This window comes from Solea solea, chromosome 18 (assembly GCF_958295425.1).
Source record: "Solea solea chromosome 18, fSolSol10.1, whole genome shotgun sequence".
Lineage (NCBI taxonomy): Eukaryota > Metazoa > Chordata > Actinopteri > Pleuronectiformes > Soleidae > Solea > Solea solea.
Window position 1 is genome coordinate 8,067,847 of NC_081151.1, and position 19,802 is coordinate 8,087,648.

The 19,802-nt window shown below is 42.6% G+C and overlaps 1 protein-coding gene across 1 annotated transcript; it reads left to right on the forward strand.

The window, feature by feature from the left end:
• Positions 1 to 1,827: 1,827 nt before the first annotated feature.
• LOC131444838 (protein TUNAR-like) lies at positions 1,828 to 8,233 on the forward strand. The gene is made up of 2 exons (XM_058615518.1): positions 1,828 to 2,635; positions 6,088 to 8,233. Exons 1-2 carry the CDS (start codon positions 2,564 to 2,566, stop codon positions 6,271 to 6,273), a joined length of 258 nt encoding a protein of 85 aa, XP_058471501.1. The 5' UTR covers positions 1,828 to 2,563; the 3' UTR covers positions 6,274 to 8,233.
• The last annotated feature ends 11,569 nt before the right edge of the window (positions 8,234 to 19,802 follow it).

Genomic DNA, 19,802 nt, shown 5'->3' on the forward strand with positions numbered 1-19,802 from the left:
AATCAAAACCAAAAAACAGTGAAGTTATGGCTATAAAAGCTATAAAAATGATAGTTCTCCATTTATTAATCCTTTGTTTATTCTTGGATTAGTCTTTTGATCTATTCTTAATACAAGAAATAGTGAGGAGTGCAGCTTTAACGCTGGTATCAGCTCTCGTTTGCCTGTATGTGGAGTACAGTCATAGTTAGAATATGCTTTGAATAAAAATTGATGTGAGACAAAGGATCATCATCAAACAGTGGGAGAATCTCACCCTAACCCTCACCCGTGATTAATTGTTATAAATGCCCACGCAGGCAGCGACAAGTCTAGGTTACTTAATCTTTTTGCCAGAGAGCGATGGAAGGCGGCAATAAAAAGATGCACCCCAGTGGTTTCAGTTTGGTGGAAATGTTTCCTTTACATTTCCATTTTTATTGCTGCCCATTCCGGGTCATTTCATGCGCAAAGCGACATCAAGCCTCCACTAATTTGTTGGCAGCTGTTTCACATTCTAAACATTTCCATTAGCTCCTGAACCCCGTCCACATATTGAAATATCGCGCAGAGGCAAATCTGTCTGGAAAAGTGTACACAAACCAGGAACGCTGGTTTAAAATAAAATAAACAAAACACAATCAACCCGGGACTTTAAAAGTCATAATGAAACATATTAGGATGCAACGCTCATTCTGACCTCTCTAATGGAAGGATATATGCCTCGCAGAGCTGATGAATAAGTATAAATATTCAAGTAGAGCAACCGCCGATTTCTTTAAAGGAGGAACGCGTGGCATGGCCTCGGTGACACTTCTTCGACAAGACAGAGAGAGAGTATTAGTCTCTCAGCTCACCGTTGAAACGCTGAAAGTTCATTTCTCTACCTTCCACTGATGATGTGAGCTAACAAAGTGGGTTTGTTGTGCTGGTGTCGAGTCGCACGGCAAACTTTATCGACACGGATATGACGGAAACATCTTATATGTGTGTGTGAAAAGACTGTCAAAGGTGACTTATACAAGCACAAACTCATACGTTTTCACTCTCACTCAAACTGGGCTGACATTGCATGTGACGTGTTAAACGTGGCCTTTGTGTGACTCACTGTGTGACTTTTAACATGTTAGAATAAAGGCCTCTGCTCATCGACGCCATCGACGGCGTGAGACACCACAGCAGAGAAGACACAGTGTTGATGACGGAATAAAAGAAATACATAGATGCAGCCAACAATGATGATTAAAATCTGAAGGCACGGTCAGAAAAAAGAAGAGAACAGCGAGTAAATGTGCATGAAGGTCAGTAACGTGCTGACTTGCAGGCCTAATTGGGTTAAACCACAGCCGGGTTGCCACATGTTGTTAATAGACCATCATAATCAGTGCTCTAAGCGTCTCTCGGTTTACTGCAATTACGTTTATTGACTCTCATTGGAATTTACTACACACTTTAATTCAGTAATAGATTGTTTATACAAATCAAAACATTCGGTTTACCCTGTCAGACCCTGTGAGTGTGTGTGAACAGATGTAGGTCCCCACAACATGAGTAACACCTGGAACACACACGCACACAAAATTGTCACTAAAACACACTGGAGACCCTCGGCCCTCGTTGCGGCCCCCGTCACTAATGCCTCTTGTCATGTGGCTCTGTGTGACTCCCCTGAGTCGGTTGCCAGGCAACCGTGGCTGCATTAATATGCACAGGAGAGAGGGAGCAGGGGATACCTCTCTGCCTGTGGAGCGAGAGCAGTCACAACAGCGTCAGCGAGAGGCGAAGGGTTACTTTCTAGCACCCCTCTCCCTCTCTCTCGCTCTCTCTCTCCATCTCTCGCCATCTCTCTCTCTCTCTCTTTCTCTCTTCCAGCTGTCCAGCTTTCACACTCTGCTCAGGTAGTTTTGACACACTCTCAGCCACTGGAGCGCAAGACGAGGCATGTTAGGTTGCACATGATGTAGAGCAGGCAGGGGCTTTCAACAATGTATTACAAAGATTTAAACATCCGTGATCCACCGCTGAGCACCAAAGAAGTTTGATAGTTGAGCTTCGCCACAGACTGTCTGGGCAGGAGAGATAAAGCTGGAAATGTGTCTCTTTGCATAAGCTTTTTTTTTCTTTTTTCTTTTTTCCTTGATAAGACAAAAGGGACGATGCAAATCTTCACATGAAAGTGCTTTGTTGCTCTTCCACCCCCGTCTGCCCGTCAACTGACTCCATTCTTCAACTTGACATCATCCTCTCACACAGAGAAAAGAAGAAGAAGGAGAAGGAGAGGAGAAGACGAAGCAGAGGTGGTGAGGCAAACAAGACAGACACAGAGGGAGGAGAGGAGAGGAGAGGAGAGGAGGTGGGCAGCACAGTTTCAGCTCACACAAGGCTGTGGATGAGAAAGTGATGGCAGCTACAACTTGGCCACTGTACTGAGATGAAATTTAGAGAGGAGACACCGGAGCTCTGCAGGGTACAGCGTCCGTCGAGAGCCCTAAATTTGGAGAAAGACGAGTCAGCCCTCTCTGGATCCTGCGCTCGCCCACAGCCAAAGGATGAGAGGGGTCGACTTTCACCTTAGTTGCCAGGGATGTGTTTGCACTACAGAGAGACGCCCCCCTCCAGCATGTCCAATGCTATGTTACTCCTGATGCTTTGCAAGGTAGGTACAACCATCATCCGGCCACATCCAGAGCATTTGTAAACTTTTTCCAGGCTCAGTTGTCTGTGTTTGAATCATTCATGAGCTCTTTTTCTGCTTCACGCTGAGAGATAACTGTGGTTAAAGTGTGGCAGAAATCATGTCCACATGCTCTCCTGGGCAAAGTCACGACTGTTAACCTTTCAGTTTCACTCCATGGTGCATTCTGGTGGAGAATGTGCTTATTTATATCTTCTTTTTCTATTTATATCTTTATCCATCAGTTCTAAAGGCATCCGTCCATGCTGTTGTGTTGTCTGCGCGTGTTGCCCTTTTGGCTGTTATCAAGTTTGAAAGCATTTCACGTCGTCATTTGCACATGAAAAGAACGTGATTCGACGCCTGATATGGTTCAGCCCTGTGGTGTTGTTTCTAAGTAGTGAGATTAGACCGAAATCATCAGAGAGATTGAAATGAACGTGTGAACACGCTTTTTATTCCCCGGACGATACTATTAAAAATGAAAGGTTATAAAACCCCTTCTTCCTTCACATCTGAACTTTGTTGTGTGTGTGTGTGTGTGTGTTATTCTTCCTTCTAGGGATTATTTTAGGTCACTGAAAATGGAAAACACTTATTTTTCACCTTCCAGTCAATCAGAGAAGGACGTGGAGGTGGCGTCGGCGGCATTTCATCCTCTTTCACAAAGAAAACCTGTGAAATCTCAGTCTCATTCTTCTCCTTTTCTTTGCTGAAATGCTTTTTTTTCATGTTGTGAATGTGGGCGTCAACCTGCATGTGTGTGTGTGTGTGTGTGTGTGTGTGTGTGTGCACACAGTGGTGGGGAGTTGTTGGCTTTAATTCCGTTTTAAAACAATGCCAAAAGCGACTCTGCCTGTCAGACTCTGTTAGCGTCTACAGTTGTTGACATGCTCAGGATTATTCAAGTGGCAAAAGCTTTTACTCTCCACTGGGCTGATGTGAGCTTCTGCTAGGTGTAGCAGGAGTGTCCGGGTTTGTTGTCCCAGGTATGGCATTGCCCCCCCCAACCCCTCACCCCCCACACACACACACACACTTCACTTCTGTCTCGTTGTTTGTCTGCTCTTTTTTACACAAACACGCTCCTGGCTGTGAAGTGAAGAGCCAGGTGTGAGCTCGCAGGGATGAAAACAAAAACAAAACAAAAAAACAACATCCCGACAGGGATGGGACTTCACAGATTCACCACTGTGAAGAAAAAATAAATTAAAAAAAAGGCCAATTCAAACACAAGAGAGAGTTTAGAATCCTCGGAAATGGGCGCTTGAGTGACAAGCGGGATCAATACAGAGATAAGTAAATCCTCTTCACTTAAGAATAAGTCAAATAAGTGATGAAGGGCGAGGGACGAGGAGAGGAACAATCTTAACCAGATATTGTATTTGCGACTTCTCCTTCCCCGGTCTTTGTCCTTGATTATTACAATTTCACTGCCCGTCTCTTCACACAGTGTCTGGCCTGAGTGTTAAACACACTGAGGATGTCGTTAAGGGCCATTAGCGATTATAGTACAACACAGGGATGCCAGCAGCGCGGGATGCCCCCCCCCCCCTCCCTTGAAATAGAACACCCTGTGTGACATTGGACAGCCTGGAGACATGGAAAGTCAAAAAGGCGCTGGAAGACGTCCAAAAGGTTTTTCAGTGACATAAAGCCGTTTTCCTCTGCACTCAGGTTTTTGGCAGAACCTGGACTCCTCCTCCCATTTCCACTTCCACCACAATCATCAACCCATCCACATCCCCACACCCCCCACCCACCAATATTCCCCAGGCACTATTTTCCCCCCCTCGGTTTTTTTTTTTGTGCTGAGGGCTTGTTTATATCAGCAGCGAGCAGGCGTCTTCATGCATGAGGGCACATCCAGCACGCCACACAAACATCAGCATCCAGGTTGAGGGAAAACCCTGTTTACAGTGAACCCCAGGAGAGGCAGTTAAAGCCCATTGTTACAGATCACAGGAGGACGACACACACACACAGAACCTGATGGGGGGGTTTCATGTATGTCAAGAGCACAATGCATGATTGTCCATGGTTGAACGTTGTTATCATTCAGGTGACGGCGTCGGGTGTAAGCCTTCAGAGAGGACAATCATCTTGTATCAACAAGCGGAACAAAAAGGCCTTTGACGTGTAAAGATGTGAACGGCCGTTGACAAGTTGACAGATTTAATCTTGTTTTCTTCTTTAATGATTTGAAGCCGGTTCATGACGCAGTTAAAAAAAAAAAAGCTTAAAATGTGCTGCAGTTGGTACATGCGCGTATGTTTTGGTTCGGTTTACCCACAATGCCCTGTGTTGTAGTCCTGCATTGTAGACCAGAGTTCCTTTTTCTTGGTGCGGATGCGCATAAACGAACTGGACTTTCCGAGAAAACAAACTCCAAAAGCTTAAATACATTTCAATGAAAACAAATAAGTGTTATAGTGAGGCCTTGCAAAAGTTAATTGCACTTAACTACTTTGTGAGATTGCATAAATCCTAATAAGTCACCTCCTCCAAGCAAAAAGACACATTTTCAGGTTACAAAAAGTTGATCTTGCACCTGGGGTTTGAACTTGGATGAAACAATTCCCAGTGAGGAGGTTTATTTTTACCCTGGCATTACCTTACAACATGCTTTACTGTTGCTAGTCAGCGTGTTAAAACCCATCGACCCGCAAAAGCTGCATCTTTCTCGTGGGAGGTGCTCGGGTGCCAGCTTGCACAAAACGCGCCTGCAGGTAGTCAAGCTATAGTTTCTAATCCCACACACTCACACACTTTAGTGGAATTTACGTCCGAGGTGCAGTCAGTGTCGTGATACAGATTAGCATATTCACAACACCTGGAAAACAAACGAGTGGTGAAAAGGTCGCGTTCATACGAGTGTCGGCAACCGCAGGTTATCACAGGAGAAATGTTGAAATGTCTCATATTAAAACATCTGTTTTGTGTCGTGCGAGAGCTGTGTGTTTGTGTATTTCTGTTATGTAATGTTTCTTTTGTGTAGGAACCCACTGAAATATTATAAACATGTCTCAGTTATGCAGTCATTCCAGAGCTTTTCATAGTTCAATCTTTAATTTGTATACAGTACAATCAGGAATGACTATATATACACAGAAACTTTGATTATATTATGAAGCAATTACATATTTAGTGTTGTGATTATGCAAATAAAAGGCTGGAATCTTAAAGTAAAGAGGATTACAACCCTCTACACTTCACAGAATTTAAATAATCTGTCTATATTTGATTTATATTTGATGAAATACTTACACAACAAACAGTAGCGTTTGCACTTCCTCTGTTCCATTTAACAAAACACAGTAGACGCTTCCTCCTCTAACACTCCTCATTGCCCTGTCCAACATCTCACGGACAGATGACACTGCTCGCCGTTCCACTGACACTTTAATCACCCCTCTCTCGTCTTCTCGCCGCAGATTGGCGTGCAAGGAGAACTGCTGACTTTTCCAGGGAAAATGGTAAATACTGTCTACAGTGATGAGGAAAAGGAAATCCAAGACAAGGAAAGTAAGGAGGAGACCGTCTTGGCCATGCTGGGCATCATCGGGACCGTCCTCAACTTGGTCGTCATCATCTTCGTCTACATCTACACCACGTTGTAGAGATTAAAGCAGCTGCAGTGAGGACGGTGGGACGAAGCTTGTCCTTCCGGAGATGTGAACCGGATCTCGGAGTGGAGTCACTCCTGCTTGGACTATGGCTAACTGTCCTGCTCCTCACACGGGTAGAATTACCCAGAATATGTTGAGTTGTACATAAATGCATGAAGACAGTGAGACATGCAGCTTTCACCTTGACGAGGACACAGAGAAACAGAGTGGACACTTTTGGAAAACTATTTTTTTAGGATGATGGAAATCAAAGTGCTGAAGATGTACAGGAAACGCGGGAATTTGTTCGTTGTCTCCTCCCCGAACTTGTTATCCAGCTCGTGCTACTGTCCAGAGAACCCGATATCGGATGATGTTGTTATTTTTAATTTCTTTGACGACGTCCTGACGACGATGAGTTCCATTCACACACAACTCTCAGATGCTAAATGTAAATTCCCTGACAGTAGTGGGGCTTTAAGTGCTAAAGTGCGCCCATTAATGGATGCACTTGACTTTGTGCTTGACATTAAGCAGCGGAAGAGTAGATATGGGACAACAATGGCTCGATTATTCATTTTTCCTTTTAATGCATCACTTTATCCTCCAAAGATCATCAACACTGAAATATGATGCAGCTGCGTGTGATTTTTAAACATTTTCGTCCCAGCTCAGGAGGCTGAAAAGCATCTTCTAGACATTTGAGAGGAAAAAAAAACGCCTTTTGTGTACAATATTTCAAGTATATTAACACGGATTATTTAAGCAAAGCAAACCGTCCACTCATTGACGTACACAGCGTTGACGGGAAGGTAGTTTGCCAGTTTTCAGCCATTGATCTCAGTTTGTGCATCGTTGATTTTACCAGACTTGTGCACAACAACTGTTTGCCTTAAAACATGGAGGAAATGGCTATTTCCACGATGTACGACAATGATCAGGTTATTCCTACCTTGTGAGCGATTTCACTCCTTGTATATACGCGTGTATTTCCAGACCAACGTTGTATTGTTTTTACTGACGCGAGGATAAGAGTCGGTCATTTTATAACAGCGCTCTGCTCTTGTCGTAACGCGACGCGTTTTAAAAGTTAACGAAACAGAATAAATGATTTGTTTTCAGACCTGGGTCAGCTAATCTGTCGTTGTTTTCCTTTTTCACGCTGGATAATACTGTGAATGTTGTACAATTGACTTAGTCGTGTTCATACTTGGAGTAACTTTTGGTATATTTTACCTTTGGTGATATAATGGTCTGACTGACTGGACTGACACTGTGTCCGTTTGTCCGTGACGTCTTACACTGCAGCTGAAACGCGTTGGTTTTGACCCCCTCGGTTTTGTATTTGCTCAAAAATCGCACGTGTACGATGATTTCCGGATTCCCTGTTTGACGAGAGTCTGGTCCAGCAGTGATTACGCAAAATGTGTGAGAGAAATTCAATCCCCCCCCCCCACACACAAAACGTGGAAGGAACTCTTTAAAGAAAACCCACTAATGAAGCCCTGTACAGAATGTATGGCTATAAACAACTGTTTATAGAAAATGCTTTTAAGTGTTGTGCTTGTCAGTCCACAACCTCATGATTTCAGAAAGTGCCTGAGACCAAAGTGTCTCATCCTGTCTCAACTGACGAGAAGTGGAAAAAGAAAAGGGGGAAAACAACACAAACCAGTGAAAGCGGTGAGAGTTCATCTGTGATTGCAAGGAAACACGTTCCCTGATCCATTCCAACGCATCGTACAACAACTGGGCTTTGACTTTTTTTTTTTTGTTTGAGTAATTTGCTCGTAAGCACACGGACAAGTCTATCGAATGTATTCATATTTGATGTACAAGCTGATTATTCCTTATTGTTTATACTTGTCTCCCCCCTGAATCTATACTATCTGGACTCTTTTATTTATGTGTATGCGAAAACCAGTGAATAGTCTCTTGTGGTTGACAAATGAGAGGGTTTAAGAGTTTTCCAGCTTGCAGATTTGAAATAAATACATCTATAAAAAAAAACGGCGTGTCATCGGGAGAGGTTGTTTTTTTTGTGTCGAGGGTCTGGAGGTGCACGGTGAAGTATTCGGCGTCCGTCCACATCAGCCACCTTCATTAAATACAATATACATCCATTTTTAAAAAGGCTCCCCCAGCGACGGCGAATTCTGGAAATGAGAAAAAAAAAAAGTGTGGAAACTGTGCTCTCGACGGCGAGGAGGTATCTCTGAAAATCTATACTCTCCCGGATCTGACAGCTGTGTGAAATTACAAAAGAGCCTCGATGAAGACGATGTGGGGGAACCGTAAAGACAGTTCCCTCTGCAAATCAATCTGAAGGATGTAGAGCTACAGGACAAAGAGAGAGGAACCCCAATTACTCTCAACTTATTCATTTTTATTCCATCTGCCTTTAGTTTGTATCTTATAGGCCGTATATGTGTCAGAATAATTTCCCACTCCATTAAGAGAGCTCAGTCTCTGGAAACATAGTGGAACAATCCTGTTGGAGGGGGTGGGGGGGGAGAAATGGGAATAAAACCAGCTTGGCTCCATTATTGTTTCTTTAAATATAATGGATTAAGCAACGGACCCAGAAAAAGCAGTGTTGTTTGTTTGTTTGTTGCCCAGACGCCTTCTTCCGAGCTACCGTTTCACCTAGCGAGCCAGCGAAACCACAAAGTCACACCCTCTTCTCGAAAGATGAAGGATGCTCGGTGAACAACGTGCAGGAGATTGCGGCGCATCCCAGCGAGGGACGACTCGAGCGGGCAGATTGTCCGCGCACACGCTCCATCTCTATCTCGCTGAGCTGACACCGTTTTTGATGGTTTCACAGAAAAGCTTTGCGGGCGATTAATCCATCCACCACACAGGCCGCGCCAAATCAACAAGACAAAGTCACGGCTGGCGGCGTCGGGCCACTTCTGTCTGTTATTTAAAGGCAATCCAACCTGTGGCGGCAGCAGCAACACACGCGACAATTTCATGCCATGTTGAATTTATTTCACATTACCAGACATTCAATCAGGAGAGCACAGTTTTTATTTGTGGGAGCCACAATTTTGACAACATCTAAACACCATGCAAATGTTATGTCTTTAAAAAAAAGCAGAAGCAAAAGCATCTAATCCAGGATTGGGTTACCCGACACTCACAACTGACAGCGTCTCGTGCATGTGGGGCTCATTCTCCCCCAAACATCACAGTTGTGTGCAGATTCTACCAAATGTTTCTCATGCCAAATACTGCACATTGCATCCCTTTGATTTTGGTTCAACCAGTTTGTATCATGTGTTGAATTTGGTATAAAACACACACACACACACACACACACACACACACACACATACAGCCTTATATTGAGATGACTCTTTACTGACACAGATATTTCCAGCAGTGACAGCGGAGTTGCAGAAAAAGCACCGGTGCTTTTCCTCAGTGGCTTCAGATGGAAAAAAGATGTTACTTTTCTCTCGTTTGACACATAATATACAGTTCAACACACTCTCTCCGGGAGGAGCATTGTGGGTAATGTAGGCATAGGTTAAAGGGCTGAATCGGGATGGTTGTGAAATATAAATCACCACACGCCTCCTGGACTATACTGAGCACAGAGGAGACAGAGAGTGCAGCTCATAGCACATGAAGTATCGTGACAGGACACATCATCGTTCCTTTGGGATTTCATAAAGGCTTCTGTGCCTGAGAAAAGTTTTTTTCCCGCCAAACAGGGCAGAGTTCACTGCAGGAGCATCGCCGTTTGCGACTTCCCTGAAGCCACCTTCAAATTAGAGATGTGGGAGGATTTCTCCTGTATAGATTTGCTGTTACAGAGGGTTGCACATATCCAGCTGCCTTTCTTTCCACGTCTGTTCATGCGGGGGGGAATAAAACCCTGTGATCAAAATTGCAGAATGTGTTTGAACGCCGTGACAAATCCTGATGCAAATGTAAAAAAGTCGAGAGAAAAGAGCGCCAGAACATCAGGTTCAGCTCGACTGTTAGAGATTACAAATCTCCTTTCTTTCTTCTCTCGTTCTCCCATTTGCATATTAAATGGTTTTTTTTTTTATTCCGGAGATTAAGATTAAGGTCTCATCCAATATCGCAAATGATTTTGGATCCTTTGTGGAGATGTTTTTGTGGCAGCAAGGTGAAGAGGATAAGGAACGTACACGAGGTGCAATAAAGATCATTTCTGAAGGATCCGCGGGAGTTTGATTGTCTCTCTTTTTATTAATATGTCATTAATATTAGGATTTCATTTCTTAATGGCACTGCAAATCACTTTGCTGATTTTAAGTCGTTCACTTGTTCGGAAAGAAAACGGATCACATGACATTTATAGTTTAGAGCTGGGGTGTCAAACATACGGCCCGGGGGCCAGAACCGGCCCACTTGAGATCAAATTGTGCTGTATGTGGCCCCTGAACAAAAATGAGTTTGACACCCCTGGTTTAGAGTAATAGTGGAGGATAGTTACTTCAAGTGCACAAACAGCATATTAACAAAAAATAGACTAAGAACAACAACAACAAAAAAACACTGCTACAAAATAAAATAAGCATATGAACACACAGTAAACATATATACAAAGTATAAACACAATCCAATGTCTATATGTCTATAAATTCTATAGGGAAATAGTTCCCACAATGCACTAGTCTAGGTTTTAAAGGTAATGATTAGATCACAAAGCAAATGCATCACTCTCTATATACTGTCTTAAAGAGAAAATAGACCGCTTCCCAAATTATACCCTCAAACAGTTGCACATTTTTTGCAAAAATAGAAGATAGATTATTAAGTACAACTTTACACACCCAGTGTTTGACCAATTTGAAAACACACACACACCCACACCCCAAAACCTGATCAGGAAAGAGAGCAATTAGAGAGAAAAAAAAGTCATTAGTTTCCGATCTCACAGTGTGAGAACATAAACTGTTCTCATTCTAACACGACTGTTATATTAACATCACTTATATAACACGTGCAAACGCGACGCCCACGCCTGTTTTCACTATCAAACATTAATAACGCTTTATTAGCGGCTCGATAAAGACAAGACAATGGGACATTAGGGCTACAAATACTAATACAAATCAGTAATAAACACCTGTTCTGAAAATTGAATGACGAGTACAAATGGACATAAAAAAAAAAACACGTCTTCTTCTGATCTGCCAAAGTTTCACACCAAGTTGAAAGTTTTTCAGTTTTAGTTCGGAGATGATTTGAAGTCTTTTTAATGTTTATACACACACACAGAATCTACAACATACGCCAACAGTGATACGATGATAATCAGTCACAAGTGTGATGAAATATCCAAAATATGTTGTCACTGAATATCTTTACAGGGTAAAAGAATGCACTGTGCACGACACAACAAGGATCCTGGTGACAGTGTAGAAAAGGTGAAATAATGAAATGTTGCCTGCATTGGAAAGGACAGATCACAGCAAGCAGTTTTTGTAATGGGCCGAGGAGAAGTGGAAGCGCGGGGGGTGGTGGTGGAGTTACAGCTGTGTTGTCTCAGACTGAGAGTGGACGACTCAGCTCCCAGTATCTGTCACCGTTGTCTTAACAAAGACTGCAGAGCTGACTGATCGAGTGCAGACCGACGGGCTTTTTCGGGCGAACTCGATCGTTATGGTGAAACGACAAATTCAAATCAAAGCCGTTCCACTTTCTCGCTGCAGAGACTCCGCCGATCGGGGGGAGCACCAGAGAGATTTGATCTGGTGTGAAATCGATGCTCGCTTACTACTTACACTGTAGTGGACGAGCTCAGCAGAATCTGCTTTTGCTCTTATACTGTACTTCTCACTTTGAGTCTGATTTGTGCCCAGAGGAGAGGGATGAATGACTGCAGCCAAATGATTAAGGTCTGGTCGAGATGAGGTCTAAGCAGAAAAAGAAAGAAAAAAAAAGCCCCTCGACCAGACACAGCCATGTTATGTTCAAGGTTCTGAAACACTCCAGTGCACTTCAATCAGTCCAGCTGCTGATGTAATGCACATGCCGTGCACTGTCTGAATGTGCATTCACTCATTCCTGCTGTTTTAAGCACATCGCTGCTACATGGAGCATCTCATTTGTGCGGGTCTGTCCAACGTCTCATGGAAATGGACGTGTTAGGAGACACAAAATCACCGCTGGTCAAGACACAAGTATAAGTATGTGAGAGTATTATTAGAAATAGTTACCAGGGGTATTTATACATACAGTGAGCCATAACTGGATTTGTAAATGATCAGGGTTTAGAAGACTTGTCTTCAAGTGGCTATTAAATCAAATCATGCTCACCAACATAAGCTGAGGTCAAAAAAGCAAAACTGACAACAGCTATAATTGCTCAGCTTTAATGTGTGCATGCTTTTGGTCAGCGATAATTGTCAAACCATCCTTCTTCTATCGCTTTATCTTCCACATGAGGGCAAAGGGAAGGCGGGGGACAACCGGGACAGGTCGCCAGTCCACTACTAGGTCCACATAGAGACATGCAACCATCCTCTCTCACACTCAATTTTAGAGCAGGGCCCCCAAACTCAAATGACCGTGAGTATCTAGACTGGCCTGTAGGGGGCCAGTCAAGTAAAAAAAAAAAAACAACTTGAGCAACTGCTCAAGAGTGTTGTTTTTCGCTAAATTTCAAAATAAAAGTGTCTGTGTTGATGTGTGTTCACAATAAAATCGTTTCTGTGATGCAAAAGGAATATATTACCATTATATAACTCATTATAACTTGATATTAAGTGGTGGGCCACATGAAATTGATTGGAGGGCCCTCGAGCCATGGGTTTGAGACCTCTGATTTAGAGTGTCCAATTTAGCTAATCCCCAAATCTGCATGTTTTTGGACTATGGAAGGAAACCGGAGAAGCTGGAGAAAAGAACACTCTGACAAACAGAATTAAGTAACAGAATTACTCTGACAACTGCTGGTGTTGATGTTGTTCCGTCCACCGCAGCTCACTCTATGACGTTTGTTTCATTTTATTGCATGAAGTCATCCCATCATTTCACTGTGATATGCATAACGACACAGCCCCACTAAAATTTGTGGGCTGCTGACCTCTAGTTGACACAGAAGGTAACAGCAAAGAAGGAGAAGAAGAAGAAGAATAGGTAGAAAAAGAAGCGGATGCTTTTCATCGCCAAAAGGACGTAGACAGACACGACACCCATAATGTCTAAGTCATTTTTTTTTTTTTGCAAGACACTTTGATGAAGTGTTTCAATGATGAGATTCTGCCCAAAAGTGAAACACTGAGGCCTGATTTGTATTCAGTCTGTGGCAAACTGCGCTCACTCCACTTGGCTGTGCATCGACTGACTTCATTACTATGCTACGGAGGAGGGATGGGGGGGGGGGGGGGGGGGCATTTGATTTAAACAGGTAATGATCTTCTCAGGACAAAAATCTCATTTCTTGTCTCCGTGTTCTTAGGAGCATTAAAGTTCAAATGTAATTTGAAAAAGTGACACAAATGAACCAAAATGTGCAGCGACAGCCCAGAGTGTTTCCCGGGCCCTGGGACGCGGGCTCACGCTGGAGGGTGTGAAACAGGAAACGGTGATTTAACCGAGGTTAAGTCTCTGCACAGCACTTTTTTCCCCCCCCTAACCTCTAAACCACTGTACTGAGCACAGTTGTCCATCTTTGCCGCTGATCACGCCAAGACTTCAGCTTACTCAGCCGCCCCCCCCTGACTGGAATCACGCTGCAGGTAATCACCAAGAACCAAGAGACTTGCACAGGACAAGAATAAAACCATAACTGAGCTTGCACGGCACAAGCTGATTGATTGTTCCATCAGTTTCCATGAAGAAGTCATCAGAATACAGTTTGGTATTGTGACACAATGGGTTTGTTATAAGCTGCGGCGTTCTCGTGAAGCAATTCACACGTCTAAACATCGTGGAGCAGGGAGTGCGTCCTGAGTTAAGGCCACTTAATGCTACAAAGGGTGCAAAAGGAAAATGAAGACATCACATCAAGCGTTCATGAGCACCAGCATTAGAGCTTTACACATTAGCGCAGGCAGTAAATATGCCATCGTGGACCTGACCAGTTTCTTAATGAATCTACAAACAAATATGACCTTGTCATGCGTCCTCCTCCTCCTCCTCCTCTTCCTCCTCCTCTTTTTTTTTTAAATGTCTAGGAGAAGAAAAAAAAAAAAGACTCAAACATGAAATATGACCTTTGGAGTCGGTTAATTTTAAGTGTCTGTTCTCTGGACTCGACTGACAAAATTAGAGGAGACAATTATTCCATTAGCTCGGGTCTCGAATGTGTCACCGACTGGGGACGCATGGCTAATGCATCTTCGTTTGTGCATGAATAATTCATCGCTGTTAATTTCAGGAGCAACTACCCGAGCCTTACAATGAAACCACGATGTAACGCAATACTCACGTATATCACTACGTATAGAACCTCATCAGAAAGAGACAAAAGTAATATTTCGTGGCACCATCTCCTCTCTTTATATTCTTTTTCACTGACATTTGGATACATCTTAAAAGTGAATGTTTTTAAACTTGATACATCTGAATGATGCCACATCATTTATCTACCTCTTCTCTTTATTATGCCTTAATAAACAAAGTTTTCCTTTAAAAATCCATGCAGAGAATATGCTCTTTAAGTAAAAAAAAAACCTCACCAGTTTGTACTTTAAACCGAATGATTCCCCGTTTCGACATTCATCAAACTTGTCGTGTTTCCACACTCCTGCACAGAGACACAACACACAATCAATAGTGCAGTAAACAGGGTCCTCTGCTGGCGGAGACAGGTCAGCAAACTATTTGCTTCCACTAAAATAAATAAATAGGTTGTTGACGCCCTCAGAGTCTCTCCAATCGATTCATGGAAAAAAAAAAGGAACAGTTGAGGTGTTATATCATGTCAACAACAGTCAATCAATCAAAAAGTGATTTGTTTTGTTATTTTGACAGCCACTCTTCAGGCTTTATAATACCACATATTTGTTATTAACCAGGTAAAACAGGTTGCATCAACATTTTAAAATTTAATAAACATTTTTGTTAGTCAGCCATTTATGTAACTATACAGGAAATGGCTAAACATATAAATTATGCAGGTTGTGATATTAAAATCAATCTTTTCGAAGCACAATGTGAACACATGTGGTATGAGAATAGCTCTGCAACGCCGAGGATGCTTTTGAGTAACATGGCTGAGAGCCTTAAAAATCATACTCCTAACTGGCAACCGCTTCATCCATTATTGTCCGCGTTATCTCAACTTATCTGGTATTAAGCGGCACAGACCATCCTTCACTGTCAATGGAAGCAGCCATCGAAAGAAAGCTGCACATACTTGAAGTCCTATCACTAGTATTTCTGAGCTCAGTGAACTCTTGATTTAAGGAAAGCAGGGTTTCTTTTTTCGTGTGCGTGTGTGTGTGGGTGTGTGTGAACAGACAAGCTTGGTGACCTTTTCAGAAAAGCCATCGTTTAATAAACACTGACAGCATTTTAGAGGCCACTTACCACCATTCATCTAGGCTACATTAGGCCCTCCCTCCAAACACGGTGATCAAATCACCGTCCCCAGACGGCACCAGTGAAGGAAAAGAAACAAAAACAAAAATCAATGTCGCTGACGAGGATTCATATTTTAGGAATTGTGGCAACGACGAGCAACAAACGACAAGAGCACTTGAATGTGAATATGATTAAGTGTTGCAAAAGGTAAAAAGCTGTTATTACTGCCCAAACTCAAAATATACACCAAAGACAGGAAATGACATCATACTTGTTCATAATAAAACAAATCTTAAATTACAAGTGATAAAACAGGATCAGGTAAAAAGCCAAAAAATAAGTTTTTAAATGTTTAAATGAATAAAACTGGTAGACAAAGTCGATTTGCAGGAATTCAGATGAAGCCCCCCCAATATTAAAACTAATCTGATCTTCACATCACTGGTATACTTCCACCCATTATTACCAAAGCAGTGAGTAGTGAGTTGCAGGTAAACTGTAGTTCACTGCTGCACAGCAGGAACTGCACAACAAAAGAGTGAAGGAAAAGTGGCCGACGACGCCAAGCAGAAGACTACGGTGTTGTTGCTATAGTTACCTCATCAGTGTGCTCTTCAGAATATTTTGTCCATGAGTAAAATACTGTTTCCTCTGTCACTGTTTTTTGCCAGATGTCATCATCCTAAACGGTACCCCCTTTCCCCAAGTGATGTCAGCTGATTCTATACGTTGTCATGATGGTAAGTATTTAAGTAATGTTTAAGTAATGTCCAGGACAGGCCTCCAGGCTTCTATTGTAAACAGGTGATGCGTGTGAACCCAAAAACAAAATTTACTGAAGTTAACTTTCATCTCACCTGCTTTGAAGTCAGCTGACATGAGTCTTTGACATGGGACACGTTGGACTCGATGAAGCTTCTTTCCAAGAGCGGAATGAAAGCTATAGACACACAACAAGTGTCACAGAAACAGCCGAAATAAAATCTATATCTGTACAGAGAGCAGACGGCTGAGTCCTTGTCTCTACATCATGACAAGGAGGTTACAGTGTTACGGACATGAACATGAATGAGCAAGATACCTCCAGAATACAGGGAGAGAACAAGAAACAGAGATTCAAAGTGTTTTAAAGTAGTTTTATTTGTCTCCATCTCATCTTCCAAAAAAAGTACATTTCACTATAGTGCAATCAGACATGATTACCCCTCTACTCTACTCTACCCACACACACACACACACCAGTGAGTCAGGTTCGCCGTGAGTGCTTGGCCAAACTCATCCAGCGACACGTTTTATGCACCGCTGCAGCAAACACGAGAAGTGCATACCGGAAACAGGCCCGACAAGGATAAAAGCAACGAGTACCAGGACGGGTGCACGCAACCGCTGCTTTTGTCTGACCCCGACCAGCTCCACGTGTGTCGTATTAAATATGGAGCAATTACAGCGCCTCACACGAGCCACGCTGCATCACAATCTCCTCCTCTCTTTCTCTGCGTTTCCCCTCTTTGCTTTGAGGAAAAACCTCACTTCACTTACTGACTTAGGTGCTGATCATAAGATGAGATATAAATTGATGACTCCACATTGGGGATGAATAAATTACCAGGTCCAACTAGTACCAGCATAGATGAGATTACAGGCCTGACATACAAGCTCATTACCAGCTTCCTCCCAGACGTCATCACCCAGTCGCTGCCCTAACTCGTTCCGCCGGGTCACTGCTGTGACTGTGGAGAACAATACAGTACGTACAGTAACTGGCAGATTGATGAGATAAATCACGAGGAGGTGCCGCACATTGTGAGCAACACTTCAGCGTAGGTTTGGTTCACGCACCGGAGAGACCTCTAAGTGCTGATAAATGTTGCAGCATTTAAGGTTGAAGGATTCTTAATTAAAGGCTAAGTAGCACAGACCATCCTGATCATGAGAGGGAAATCCTCCTACATTTCACACACACTGGACGAGCAAACTCCTTCTCTGCCTTCTCTGCTGTGGTCCTCGGAGAGCATTTTATGTCCACATATAAAACCCGCTGTTATATGTGATCATAAAGAAATGTGAGAGGGGAGTCCTGTCTTTATGTGGCCATGAGACACAAGGAAGATCCCTTAAAGAAGCAGTAACCTACTTCCTATTTCACTTGCAGCATTAGCTGGACACACAAACACACACACACACAAATATACATATATATATATACATATATATATATATATATATATACACTGTATAAATAGACATTTAGAAATAAACATTAACTTTATACAATGCTGATTAAGCCTCAGCTCCACACGTCTCCCTCTCTGTCTCGCTCTCTCTCTCTGGGTATAGCAGTGTTTTGTTTTTGTGTCACTCAGCAAAATTCCCGCGGTGCATTTTATCGAGCGTCAGCTGGAATAAAGCGAGACGGCTTCATACTTAAGGCTGAAAACCACAGAGAAGAGCCCATGAAAAAGTTTCAGAAGCGGATTCTACCGCTAAAAAAAACAAACAAACACTTTTAGCCACACTTTTAGCTTATCATGAATGTGGCAGATTAAATCAAACATGCATGTTTGGTCAGTGCAGTTTCAGAGTATGGACACGTAACACTTCATTACAAGACAACATCACCTACAAAAGTACCTGCAGATGGATGTATGCTCCTAATACCTTATGACTCAAGACTGTTATTGGTTTAAAGACAAGAAGATCCTTTATTTGTCCCACATGGGGAAATTTGCAGTGTTACAGCAGCAACAACATAGAAAAGGTTATAAAGACTATTACACGGTGAAGAAAAAGGTGAGAAAAAGTAGATAATGAAGACCAGAACAATCAGGTTTTTTTGCTCTCCATGATGCTCGTCGTTTGGAAAAGTAAGAGCAAGTAGAAGAAGTGCTAGAGATAAGTTAGAAAAAAAAGAATTAAAAGTGAGAAAACAGTAAAAGTGGACAAGGTATGTTGTCACCGGCTGGCACTAGTGCAGTGACAGTAGTTCACTGTTTATTCTTGTGTGTTTTTAACTGGTATTTTCATGCTTTGTTTTGTTACTGTCTGTTTTTAATGCTGTGTGTCTGCAAGGCTATTATTTTGTAAAGCACTTCGGTCACCTGTGGGTTGGCGTAAAGGGCTAAATAAAAGAACAATATTTTGAATGGAGCGGCATCAAGCCTGTGAATCAAAAACTCCAGCAAAGGGTTTGTTTTTTTGTGTGCGCCACTCAACATTTGCAAATATGACTCACATGACATCGCCGTCATTTTAGCAACTTTAGTTAAACAGCTGTCCTTGACAGACACTGGTCCAACACCACGCACGCTCATCCACAGGCGAGTGTTCAAGCTACGATGCCAAAATGTGAGTGCAACTTTAAAATGACATCCATACTTAGAAACCACTGAGAGAAGACAGAGCCAGACATTTATTTCTGGAATTATTGGAAGACAATATAATCATGATGAAAGATGTGCAACCGCTCACCATTACAATATGCAAACGGTTTCTTTTCCTGTGTCTAAATATCCGCTAATGCAGAGTCCAAAAAGATATATTTTTGGATTCATTGTACACATAAAGACTCATGCCCACAATGAGTCTCACTGTTCAGTTCATTACCAGCACATTTCCTACAATTATCACAAATTCACAGTCGGTTTAATACATCATCTTTTTGCACGGCTGCAGCTGAGGCAACGCAGTAATCAAAGCCTGATGTAAATAAAATCACTAACGCAACACCAACATTTCAGTGTGTGTAAATGTTTCCCAGAAAAGGTGTTGATGTAATTCATTTTCCCTCCTACGCCCCCCCCACCCAACATAAAATGCTGTTTAGTTCAAAAGGACATGTTCGCTGGTTAAAAATAAAGTAAATCGTGTGTGTTTATTTCATTTCGTCACTTTCCTGCAGCCACAGTCCTTTCTAAGAAACGCAAAAACGTCACCTCGCCAGTGCTCAGGATCAAAGTGAGACGTGAAATGGCCCACGGTGTGAAAGGGAAAGTTAAAAGCCTTGGACACAAATGGACGGAGAAAAA

Coding starts and splice junctions, on each gene's coding strand:
- LOC131444838 (XM_058615518.1), top strand. CDS start 2,564: ATGTGTTTGCACTACAGAGAGACGCCCCCCTCCAGCATGTCCAATGCT. Junction 2,636..6,087: donor TACTCCTGATGCTTTGCAAG/GTAGGTACAACC, acceptor TTCTCGCCGCAG/ATTGGCGTGCAAGGAGAACT.